We start from the raw sequence: 13,231 nt of genomic DNA on the forward strand, positions 1-13,231 counted from the left end.
CCTGGTTTAATGCAGCACACCCATGTGCACCTGAGGTTCAGAGAGGGGCGGTGACATGTTCCAGAGCACACAGTCAATGGGCAGCAAATCATACTGGACATCATCTGTCCTGATACCACCTCCATCCCCATCCCCCTCCTTGACACCATATTTAAGCAACGCACTGAAACCTAGTGGTGTCTAAGTGCTTGGAGAACTGTCTGTTCCAAGCATTCTCCCTGATTCTAGCTGGCTGTTAAAAGTCATTTTCCTCAACCAACTCTGTCTCTCCTTAGAGAGAAGCTGCTCAGCCCGTGGCAAACACCTCTGCATGATCTTTATGTAAACTGGGTCTGGTGGAGTTATTAGCAATGAATTCATTTCTGCTGTCATCAGGATTTTTAAACTCTCCTTGGCATTCTGGGAAATTAATGGCAATATCTAGGCTGTTAAAAAAAAAAACAAAACTCCATTTAGGGTAAAGGGAGGCCATACAAAAGAGCTATGGGGACAGGGTTTGTGTTTCAGGAACCTTGGGGATGGTAGGGAGGTTGATGTGATGGATGCCACATGGCCTTTTGGTCAACTTCATTCTTTTAAACCGTTTTAAGGTGGGATGACATGGTGAATATGAAGCATTATGGCTGCTTACCTACCTGTCTCTTGATTGAATCACAGAGCATGTGAGAGAGGCTGTTTGGCAGCCAGCCCATGGGAGCTCATGAAATATAGGGGTTAATAACTTGGATCTGGGGTTAGTTTTTCTGGTTAACCTGGTTCACAGTAACAGCAATTCTAGTTATCAGTGTGACTCCATTCCATAAGAAGAAGGAAACTAACACATATTGAGCATTTAACCATGGGCCAGGACAATACAACCTAATGAAATTGGAACCATTATTTTATCCTTGTAATAGACAAGCAAACTAAGACTTCAGAGCATTTCCTTAGCTTGTCCATCCTATTAATTATCAGACACAGGATGGAAACCCAGAGGCTGTGTGACTCCAAAGCTCATACTCTTAGCCAGTCTATACTGTCATCTCCCTTCCACGTGATGTGTTGAGTGCTAAAGGTAATATGCATTAATCTCATGTTATAAATAAGGAGACTGAGGCATAGAAAGGTGAAGTGACAGCCTCAAGACACAGAGCTAGCACAAAGCACAGCAGACGTTCCATTCCACATTTGTCTGCTTTCCAAAGCCCTTAAGCACCGCTTCCCTATGAAGAACAATCGTGAGACCCAAAGAAAGCCCAGCCCCATGCAGGGTTCTGGTCTGACTTGGACCCGCCAGCCCCACGCACCAGCAGGTTCACAGTGCAGCTCATGCGGTTGTCTTTGCTCTCATCCGTCATCACGCCCCGGTAATCCAGCAGCTTCTCCAGGAGGCCTTTGACCAGGTTCACGAAGTTCTCCACTGACTTGGCAATGGTTGGGTGCTCTGCAGCACACTCCATCAGGCTGTGGCAGAGACCAGAGGGCAGTGAGCTCACGGCTGGGGATAAAGAGTGTGCTGGGGCCAGTGGGTAGTGGGATAGAGCATATGCAAAATCAGTCAGTCAATCCAAGTTCCCTGACTGCTCCTTTTGTTCATTTATTCATGTATTTATCCATATAGTGCAGCAAGTGTTTTTTTTTTCCTAACATCAGAATGGGAAAAAATAAAAATAAAATAGTTTCCAATATGGGTAATGATGGTGGGGGAGATGGTCACTTTTACCCACCCCTGCTGAGAATAAATCAACAAAACTTTTTTGGGGAAGCAATTTTCATAGTATCTGTCAAAATTGTAAATGTGCATATCCTCTGACCCCACAACTCTACTTTGTGGAATCTATTCTACAGAAATATTCCCAGAAGTATGCAAAGATATAATACTCACAAATTGTGTCTAATAGTGAAATAGATGGAACCATCTTAAATGTTCATCAGTTGGGAAATGCCTAAGTAAATTACAGTACCTTCACCAAATGGAATTCTATGAAGACATTAAAAATATTAGAGAGATTCAATATGTCTGGGTATGAAAAGCTCTATAATATATAGAGCTAGGTGAGAAAAGTAAGTCTCAGAACAATATTTGTTTTTCAGTTAACCAACTGACACAGAGCTTAGCATGGCCTGGGTGTTATTGTAGACCTCATGCAAATGGTAACTCATTTAACCTCCTGTCACGGTTTTATGAGATGGGACTTTTGTAGATAGGGAAACGAAGGCATGGAGAGGCCCACTAACTTGTCCAAGAAAGGCCCAGGAATATCAAACAGTCTGGCCCCAGCATCAGTGTCTCTACCGCCAAACACTGCATGCGTGTGTGAGTGCACATGGCTATCATGTATCTCCGTGTGCTTATAAAGTGCCATGTACAGTCAGCAAGGACAGACACCAGACTCGTAGTGATGGTTGTTTCCAACAAGCCTTTAGGTAGGAAAATAGGAAAGAAAAGCCTCCAATTTTCTATTTAAGTATGTGTAAATTATTTTTTAAAATTATAATATTTGTTTTAGTATTCATATTCTAAATTTTAAAAACAAAAATAAAAATGTAACATCTTTAAGCACCTATTAGTTGCTAGGCCTTGTGTGGTGGGGAGAAAGATATCAATATACAAAAGAACCACATCTACTGTCTAGCAGCCCACAGGCTAGGTGGGGAGAAACAGATGGGTTAAAATTTTGTTTGATGACTGTTTCTTCTTAATTACTTATTCTGTGCCAGCCACTGTACTAGTTACTTTTCCTAACAAATCCTCACAGTAATTCTGATAAGTGAGAATTATTCCCCTCATTTTGCAGGTGAGGAAATGAAGGCTGAGAAAGATTAAAGGACCTTCCCAATATCGGTCTGATAGTAAGCAGAAGTGGTGACCTTAAGAACCAAGCCAATCATTGTTAAATTTGGGGTAGATATTTTTCCACAGAGAAACACCACAGTGTGTTCTCAGGCATCTCAAGTAGACATTATGCAGGCCACGCTATTTGTATCTGTCTCCTCTCCCCGTGGAACTGTAACTCTCCAGGGGCCCTTAGGAAGGTAAAGGTAAGAAAAGCAAGGACTTCTGAGGGTCATTTCCTCCAAGAAGCCAAGCCAGGCTGCAAGAAGGCGACATCTCAAACTGTGGCTGTGATAAGACAAATCCATCTTCACTCTGGGAAAAGCAACTGTTCCCCAGCTCTCAATGGGAGATGCAAATGGCTCTGTGATTTAGACCTGTCTGGCTCAGCCACAGCTGTGCATGCCTCCTCCTGGGACAGTCACTTCTAGCCCTGTGTGCCACCCTAATGACAATGCAACAAAGCTTCTTCCCAGTGTTTGGTGTGTGACTTTGTAAAGCTTTCCAGGGCAGGAGACATCTCGGGGTCTGAGCTTGGCCACATCTGAGGTTCTCAGCTCTGGTCACATGATAGAATCACCAGGGGAGCTTTTACAAAGCCCAATGCCCAACCTAGGTCAATAACTTTGGAATCTTTGTGGGTGGGACCCAGGCAGCAGTGCTTTACTGTTTACATTCTCTAGGAGATTCCAACACGCAGCTAACACTAAGAACAATGGTTTTGTCCAGGGCTTTGCAAACTTCCACGTGCATGGGAATCACTGGGGCATTGTGTTAATAGATTCTGATTCATCACATCTGGGCTGGTTCCCGAGCAGCTGCCTTACTAACAAGCTCCCAGGTGATGCCAATGCTGCGGGTCCATGGACCACACTTGGAGAAACCAGGTTTTAGATGAAAAAGGTCTTGGCTTGCTTTCTTTCTCTATTCTTTATGCATGAAGCCAGAAAGGTGCTCAAACCATCTAGGATTGTGAAATGGATGGGAACATTGGCTAGAAATGACCCATCCATCCACTGTCCACCCTTCCACTCAACATGTGGCATTCTAGAAACTGTGGATTCAGAGTTGCAGGAGATCACAGTCTAGCATGGGAAACATAGATAAAAATTAATCATAATATATAATGATACAACCACTTATTCAGTACTGCCTGTGTTCCAGACCACATGCTAAGCCTGTTTAATTGCCTACCTTGTAATCCCACAACAGAGTATGAGTGGCAATAACAAAAGCTTTGGGAATCATGAGGGAATGTAGCTAATTCCTCACATGGTGGAATGAAGGGTGGTGGACACTTGCCACACTGCTTCTGCTCCTGTCGGGGGAGGACTAGAGGGGGCTCACTCCTCACTGCAATTGATTTGCACTTGGCATTGGAAGCTTTTAGAGGGAGGATCCCAGACTCCCCCTCTCTGTCAGTGCTAATGAAACTGGACTTTCTTTCATTCCTTGAAATGAAATGACCTGTGACAGGTCCTCTTCCAGGGATTGAAAGGGTCTAGGTAGGATAAAGGCCCAAGAACATACATCTATCTGCTTCAACCTTCTGGTTCCCTCAACCCCTTCTAGAACTATTCCCAGGAATAAAATACAGAAAGGCAGGGGAGTGTCTTATGACTCCATTCAATGTGAGACTTACACTTTCAGATATACATGGATCAATGAGCGAGAGTTCCAAGGAGAGTTTTGAGGGTCGGGAGAACTGGAGTTCTGTGTTATATAGCTTGTGCACTGCACAGAGCACATGAGGACTGAAATGCAGCCCCACTCCATGCCTTAAACCTTGTGTTCCTATGCAAGGCTGCAGTGGCCACAGGGAGAATAGCTCACCAAGGCCCCATCCAAGCCATGTGCCCACAGGACTGTATCTGCCCAGTGGGGGCCCTGTGTATCAGTGGAGGACCTTAAGAATCAAGCCAATCATTGTCAGATTTAGCGGAAATATTTTTCCCACAGAGAAACACCACAGCGTGTTCTCAGGCATCTCAAGTAGCCCAGGGGAGAAAAGACAGGTAAGCTCATGGCTTCAAATAACTACCATGCTATCCACCTTTAAGTAATACAAGTTGACTGTCCCCTATTTGAAAATGTGATATTCAAACTTTCTGAGCACTAACATGACACTCAAAGGAAATGCTCACTGGAGCATTTTGGAGTTTGGATTTTCAGATGAGGGACACTTAACTATTAAATATAATTATTTCAAAATCTGAAAAACAAATCCCAAATTCAAACTACTTCTGGTACGGAGCATTTCAGATAAGGGACAATCAGTCTGTACTACTAATAATTAATATTGCTAGACTAACCACTCAGTATCAGAAATTGTGCTAAGCACTTAACATGATTTTTCTTATTCAATCCCAACAAAAACTCTAAGGGCTCGGTAATATTTTTATCCCCAGTTTTCAGATAAGAAAACTGAGGCTCAGAGAGGTGAAAGGAAGGAGAAGGCACAGGGGCCCCATGGTTGTTCTAATGGGGCCCTGGCTCCCTGTGTCGGACTGATTCGTTTTGTGTAAAAATCATTCACACGTCTATTTCAGGAGAAAAATAATGAGCTGTCTTTAATTTCTTTGACCTCTAAGGACTCCTTTTATAAATAATCACTCGGGAAGGATTTGAAAACCCAGCTGATCATCTGAAGACCGCCGCAGAGCCCCATCCGCTTATAAAAATGGAAATTGCCAGCACTGTTCATGGCTTCACTTCTGGTCAATATTTTGATTTTCTTGTTTAGAACTTTAAGATAAGCACTGACTCAGCCAGAACGTTGTTTATTCCCTCCCGGATACATCAGTCTCCATATCCACCTGAGGGACAGACAGTGGGTTTCTCCTTCTGGCCAAATGGCATTTGCATTCTAAGTGTTTAGTGAGGGCCATGCACGGTGACAGGAAGGGGACAGGGGCCAGCTGAGATGGCACTGCCTGGGGCGCCATCCTGTCCTCTGGGCTCTGGCTGGTTGGGCAGGGTGGAGAGGCTTATTGTAGAGGTCAGAACAAGGCCTTCAGTTTTCTTTTCTTATTGAAATTAAAATATTCAAAAAGGATTGAAGAAAGAATCCAAACAAGAGTGATCTCAGAGAATCATACAAATCAGAGAATATACAGTTAGCGGGAAGTGGGGTTGTCTGAGTCACGTTCCTGAGCCTCAGGAGAAGGCCTCACGGGAGAAGGGGGCAATTACTAAGCTGTCAAACACAGAAACTGGGAGCAAGGCCTGGAGATGGAAGCATATTTATGAAGCATTTACCTGCTGTGTGCCAGATGCTTTATACTTATTCAGTTCTCAGAATAACCACAGGAGCTTTATTATTCCCATTTCAGAAATGGGGATACTGAGGCCAGACATATGTGATTCCTGTGAAGTCTTGCAGCTGCGAATCGGTAGAGCCAGGATCAAAACCCAATGTCTTTCTCCAAAGATATACAAGCGGCCCATACGCACATGGAAAAGCGCACAGCCCCGTGAGTGTACTGAAAATCAATGAATTCTACACATCGCGGAAATGCGATTCAAAACCACAATGAGATATCATTTCACACCCCCTGGGGTGGCTGTAGTCAATAAGACAGATATTAACAAGTGTTAACAAGAATGCAGAGAAATTGGAACCCTTATACACTGCTGGTAGAAATATATATGGAGCTGCCACTTTGGAAAATAGTCGTTGTTTCTCAAAAGGTCAAATATAGGTACCATATGATCCAGCAATTCCATTTCTAGGTATATACCCAAGAGAACTGTAAACGTTATGTCCACACGAAAACTTGTACCTGCACGCTCACAGCAGAATCAATACTCATAGTCAAAAGGTAGAAACAGCCTAAATACACATCAACTGAGAGAGGAATAAACAAAATGGGGTACATCCACATGGTAGAATATTATCTGGCAATTAAAAGGTATTAAGTACTGAAACATGCTACAACATGGATGAGCCTTGAAAACATTATAGGCAAGACAGAATGCAGAGTAATGGTGGCCTAGGGCTAGGGGAGATGGGGAGTGTTTGTGAGTGTGTGTGTGTGTGTGTGCGCGCGCGCGTGCGTGCGTGCACGTGCGTGTGTGTGTGTGTGTTGGCAGAAGCAGTGGCTAAGGGGTGCAGGGTTTCTTTTCAGGAGTAATGAAAATGTTGTAAAATTGATTGTGGCGATGGTTACATAGCTCTGTGAACATACTGAGAGTCAATGATTGTACACTTTGGGTAAATTGCATGGCTGTGAATTATATCTCAAGAAAGCTGTTAAAACAATGTCCTGACTCCAAGTCCAGTGGTCTTGGACACTGTTCTCTGTCCACTGTCTGCCCCTGGCCTGGGCACTGGAGTCAGGCAGAGCTAGGTTCAGGATGCAGCTTGTCCACTCCACTAGCTTGTCAATGTGCTTACTTGAACAATGTGCTTACTCCCCTCAGCCTCAGGGCCCACCTCTGTGAAATGGGCATCAAAGGGAGTAAGTGTGATTAAAGGAGGCATTACATAGCACATTGCACAATAGCATGCTAAGTTACTATGTGTGCTCAATAAATGTAGGTCATGACCAACATCTGTCAAATATTTAAACAGAAAAGAAAGGAAAAATAGCAACCATATTCCACAGTTAAGATGTGATGAAAGTAGACATTTTGGTGGATTATTTCCCTCTTCCCGACACAGCAAAGATTCTTTTCATCTGGCCCATTGTGTCAGTTCCAAACAAATGGCCACTCCAGAGAGAAATGTGAGGTTTCTTCCAAAAATGGAGCTTTGCCGATACCCGTGAGCCTCTAGATCGATCTCCAGGGGAGGACACAATCACTCAGAGCCCCCTGGAGTTCTGAGCCCACCCGCCTCACCTGACCTTCACAGGCTTGTTCCTGCACACGGGGCACTGAACTTACATTGACTCCAGCAGCTGCATGTACTGCTCATCGCCTCGGCCCCCTTCCACCTCGTGGTCCAGCTTCAGGATGATTTCGTTTTCAAACTGAAGATGCAGGAGGCAAAAATCAACAATAACGTTAGGAGGCTGAGGGCTGAAATTAGTCAATTCATTATTTCAACCAAAGCTTTAGGGGGCACTCATTATCTCCCAGGTTGAGTGTTGGGATCTGGGAATGCAAAATGGAACAGAATACTATGTCTGCCTTTTTGGAGTGCCCAGAGAGTGAAGGGGAGCCATGGGTGATGAGAGAGGGGTGCGGGGGGAAAGAAAGAAAGAAGAAGAAGAAAGAAGAAAGGAGGAGGAGGAGGAAGACGAGGAGGAGGAGAAGGAGAAGGAGAAGAAGAGGTCAGGGAAGACTTCTCACAGCCCATGTTATTTGAGCTTGTTTTCAAAGGTTAAGTAGAAATTTTGCAGAAAGAGGAAAAGGGAATGGACATATTTCCTGGACAGCTATTGTTTCTGCCTGCTTGGCATTCCTTCATTCCTTTCTCCATATTTTGGTGATCACACCAGTCTTAACAGTAGTCCTTGGGGCTCTGGTGGGCTGAACATCCCTCCCTAATTCCAGGTGTGGAGACCTGACACAGGCCTAGCTCCTAATCAATATATTTTATTGCCCAGGTCCCAGCATTAATAAAGGTCTGGACTGAGACAGTGAGATGCTAAATCTGAGGCTTTATAGGAACTCTTAGCAAAATGAGTCTTTCTGTTCAACCTAAAGATGGAAGGTCTTGAGCCTGAAGCTGCTGCTGACCACAATGAAAGAGGCTGTCTGAGAATTACACCAATACAGAGGCAAGCAGAGAGCAGAAGATACAGAGAAACAGAGGCCTGATGCCATTTGTGAGCCCCTGCATTCAGTCACATCTGATGCTTTCCCATTCATATGAGCTGATCTGTGTATATATCAGCCAGTTTGAATTGGAGTTTTGTTCCCTCCAACCAAAGAAATGATGAAAAATACTCATAAGACATGGAGCAAATGTCAGGTCTTAGATAAGTCAAGACTGGTGACAATTGTAATGATCAGAGATCAGATTAGGTAAGTGATCAGAAAGCAAGTATCCATCTACAGTTCCACCAACTGGCATTGAAGCCACAGAAGGTTTTGTCTCCCTACTTTCCATGTTAAGAAGCATTTCACCCACTGGAGTGCATGGCTTATTCAACACATTGTTTTGAAGTCACCCTGTGTCTTTTTAACATGATTTTGACGCAAAATGGTTTGTACTGTTTTAGTATTATACCCTGAAGAGTCCATCCAAATCGTGCAGTCTGCTCTTCCCTCATTTTACCATTAAAAAATAAACTGGCACCTGGAGAGGGAAAGCGGAGCTTGGCAAAGGTCACCAAGACCAAAAGAGGACTTGGGGAGTCCTGGCTTCTAACGTGACCTGTTGACACCCGGTCTTCATAATACTTCATGAAGTCTGGAGGTCACGGATCACCTTTAAATGTGACAATGCACGAAGAGTGGCCAGCCCTTGCTTGGTACAACCCTCGGTGTCAGTTATTATTACAGGTGAAAAAGTAGAGACTCAGAGAGTTTAAGTGACCTGTCTAAAGTCTCAGATGAATGGCAGATACCTTTGGCAGGCTCTTTCCTGTGCATAAAGGACAGAGCTCCATGGAGTTGGAATCTTTAGGTGATGATAAGGCAGGGACCACATTTTCTCTTCCCTCTGGTTCACACATCATCCGTGATGCCATTGTTCCCTCACTTTTGTGCACAAAGGGTCTAAGGAAGGGACCAAAAGCTTGTGCTGATACAGCACAAATGCCAAAGAATTTCTCATGAGTTGCCTCAGCTGGGGAAGACTTATTGAAGGAGATATACTGGGCCTGGAAAGATGGGTAGGACTGTGATAAATGTGAAATGGAAGGCATTCCAGATGAGGGAAATGGTGTGAGCAAAAGTGTCAAGGTGGGAATGTGGAGAAAGATGAGGACAGCAGTTCAGCTTAAGCAGAGAAGGACGGATGGATGGACAAATAGAAGGAAGGAAGAAAGGAAGGAAGGGAGGGAGGGAGGGAGGGAGGGAGGGAGGAAGGGAACAGACACCTAGATGAGGCCCAGTGTGGCAAGGGTCTAGACTGCCAGTCTGCAAACGAGTCATGCCCCTTCTGTGGTGCATCCTGTCAAGCAGTATGTGTGTGTTGAATATTATCCAATGTCAAGGGCTGGGGACTATCATGCTTAGAGATGTCTTCTCTGCCAAGCCTAGAGCAGGAAGAAATACAGCTGAGGGACTACACAATGAGTCTGCTGTGCGGCTGTCTGGCTTTAAATCCCTCCCTGCCTCCCTCTGCCATCTTGGGAAAGCTGGTAGGTCTTTCGAATCCTCAGTGTCAGGATTTACATCAGGGACTGGGAAACATTTTCTGTAAAGGGCCAGACAGTAAATAATTTAGGCTTTGCAGGCCAGATGGTCTCTGTGACAACTACTCAACTCTGCTGCTGTAGCACAAAACCAGCCCTAGACAACACGTACACAAATTGGCATGGCTGTAGTCCAATAAAACTTTATTTACAAAAGCAGGTGGAAGGATGAATTTGGCCTGTGGGACAGCATTTGTCTACCCCTTATCAATACAACTGGCATAACAGTAGTACCTACAGTGTGGAGTAGTTACAGGCACAGAGATTTTATATGTAAAGCACAAGCAAAGTGCCGAACCTTAAGTGTGCGCTGTGCTCTATCGACTTGTCATCACCACTAATGTTATTGTTATTACTGCTGAATGTTACCAGAGAGCAGCGCAAGGGGAGAAAAGCAGCATTTTTTCTTGTCTGAGGGGTTCACTGGGAAATGCTGGCATGATTCTTCCTGGTGAGCTGAACTTTTCTTTGGAGCAGAGAAGTGGTTGAGGTAAATAAGCACTTGTCTCAGCGTCACAAAAGAGCCTGCCAGGAGGGAAATTACAGGGTGCCAGAGAGTGTGCAGAGACAAATGATACCACACCACCATGCCTGAGCCCTTGGGGTGAGCTGGAGGGGTAAGGTCTCAGTCAGGCATATCCCAGGGTCATTGCTGTGCTCAGAAATGGCTATGATCATAGTCCTCGGCATTGAATAGACTTGGTTTGAGTCTTGCTTTGACTTTTTTCCCAGCCCTATGACCTTAGCCAAGTTAATAAACATTTCTGAGGCTCAGTGTGCTCATCTATTAAATGGAGATTTGAAACAGCACCTCCTTTGTAGTGGTACTGTAACAAATTAAAGGGCAAACACAAGTAAAAGGCACTTGGCACACAGTAAGTGCTCAATAATTGTTAGCAAAGCTCATCATGCTATTGTCGTTGTGTTGTCATTGTCATTATCATGGGCATCATACTCTCATTTAATCTTTACAACAGCCAAGGGAGAAGAACATCATCATCCCCATGTTACAAATGAGGAGGCTGAGGCAAAGTAGGACCTTGGTCTGGAGTTCCAATGGATGGATGAACTTGAGCTAGGGTAGGGCCAAGGTCCAACACAAGAAGGTGCTCCTGGCTGGGCATGGTGGCTCACACTTGTAATCCCAGCGCTGTGGGAGGCCAAGACGGGTGGATCATGAGGTCAGGAGTTCAAGACCAGCCTGACCAACACAGTGAAACCCTGTCTCTATTAAAAATACAAAAATTAGCTGGGCATGGTGGTGGGCACCCGTAAACCCAGCTACTCAGGAGGCTGAGGCAGGAGAATCGCTTGAACCCGGGAGAAGGAGGTTGCAGTGAACCAAGATCGTGCCACTGTACTCCAGTCTGGGTGACAGAGTGTGAGACTCTGTCTAAAAAAAAAAAAAGGTAAAAAAAAAAAAGGTTCTCCCAAACATACACTCCATCATGATACTGCAACAGTCCTTACCCCCAACACTGTCACCATCCAGAGCTGAGGATGTAGCTCTGGCTTCTCCAAATTACTGCCATTTTCATCCACAGCTACACGACTGCATCATATCATTGACTTCTTAGCCCACTGCTGTGAGGTGGATGTTTGCTAATGAGTATCCATCGATTTCATTGGGCCACTACAGAAGTCAGATTCTACAGAGGCCCAATACAAGTCTTAAGAAGCTCAAATCAAGAAAAAAGGAGTGGACTCCAGGAGCCCAAACCTCCTGCCTGGGCCTCCCTCTTCCAGAAGAATGACCTGATATGGGCCTCGTGTTTGCTTCATGCCTTCCCTGCATTGCTTCTCTCGCCTCTCCTGGTTGCTTTAGAACATCTTGGCTATTTTTATCATCTTGTTTTCCTAGAGTGTTTTCTGATTGGAGCCCAGCCCTGTAGAAGTGTGAGATTTGGGGAATGATTGCTCTTCCTCACATGTCTGGTGCTGACTTTGACATGGGAAGGGCAGAGATGGTTTTAGAGGCCTGGATGTCAGGAAGATGATGACGATGACATCAACACCAGTAAGTCTGCTTTTGACCTCCTCTGTTATGAAATGCCAGTTATTCTGGGTGGAAAGAAGTAGAGTTGGGAGGAATCTGGAAAAGAGAATGCCATGTGAGAAGGGGTGTCTGGAAGTCAGTGCAGCTTTCTAATTTTCTTTGAGTTGTCTCTAATTGTTCCAATTCATCCCCGCAAAGAGCTTGGGATGGGAACCTCTAATGACAGTTTGATACCCGATTTACAGATGAAGAAGCTGAGGCTGAGAGAGGTTCAATAACTTACCCACATTTATTCAGCTTATAAGGAGTAGGTCTATCTGAATCCGAACCACAGTACCCAGAACACAGCAAACACTCAATGCAGATTTATTGAATTGATGTAATCTTTTCCACATTATGTTCTAAACAATTTAAATCACCAACTTACTCCATGCCAAGATGCAGTCTCAGTGGAATCTGCCAACATGGCTATCTCCATCTATTAATTCATTCAGTGAGCAATGACTGAGCTCCTATGGTGTTCAGGCACTGTTCTAGGTACTGCTGTCAGATGCTATCCCCTCTTCTTTCTCTGAGAGAAGAATTCTCTCTGGGATCTCCTGTCTGCTGAGGGCGCAGATCCCCATGCTGACTGGTACACAGTTCTACCATCTGAATCTAGCTAACCAGTCTCCAAGGTCTCTATACCCCAGGACTCCCACTCATTCCCACCAACAGCATCCAGAACACCTACGTCCCCTCCTTCCACAAAGAATTGGCCAGCAAGACAGCTGGTCTACCCAGCACAAGGGGATTACTCAGTCATTAGCAACCCCCATTACTCTATGTTATAAAAACATTTGCTGGAATGTACCTCCCTGTGCTGATGTGGTTCCCCTGAATGCCTTGGGATGGGGGTCTAAATGCCTCCACCCATTCATTCTGGGAACACTGACATGGTGCCCACAACATGCATCTCAGACACCTGACAGGGACTGGGAGTTCAGGACTGAGAGACCAGCTTTGGCTCTCAAGAGCTCACAGTCTGCTGTGGAAGACAGACCTATGAGCAGGTAATTGTGCTGTGTGGGACAAGTGTGATGACCACTCAACCCAGGCAGGACAGGGTAC

At 44.8% G+C, this 13,231-nt stretch overlaps 1 protein-coding gene across 3 annotated transcripts in view; it reads right to left on the bottom strand.

Moving 5' to 3' along the window:
* Positions 1–13,231, bottom strand: part of DOCK2 (dedicator of cytokinesis 2) — a 433,847-nt gene that overhangs the window by 47,237 nt on the left and 373,379 nt on the right. For all 3 annotated transcript variants that reach the window (XM_050794630.1, XM_050794631.1, XM_050794629.1), the window contains exons 34-35: positions 7,703–7,788; positions 1,287–1,443 (exon numbers count right to left, since the gene is read on the bottom strand). In XM_050794630.1, the coding sequence (XP_050650587.1) occupies positions 1,287–1,443; positions 7,703–7,788 (243 nt within the window). The remainder of the gene's footprint in view (positions 1–1,286; positions 1,444–7,702; positions 7,789–13,231) is intronic.

The sequence above is a fragment of the Macaca thibetana genome, chromosome 6, assembly GCF_024542745.1.
Source record: "Macaca thibetana thibetana isolate TM-01 chromosome 6, ASM2454274v1, whole genome shotgun sequence".
NCBI lineage: Eukaryota > Metazoa > Chordata > Mammalia > Primates > Cercopithecidae > Macaca > Macaca thibetana.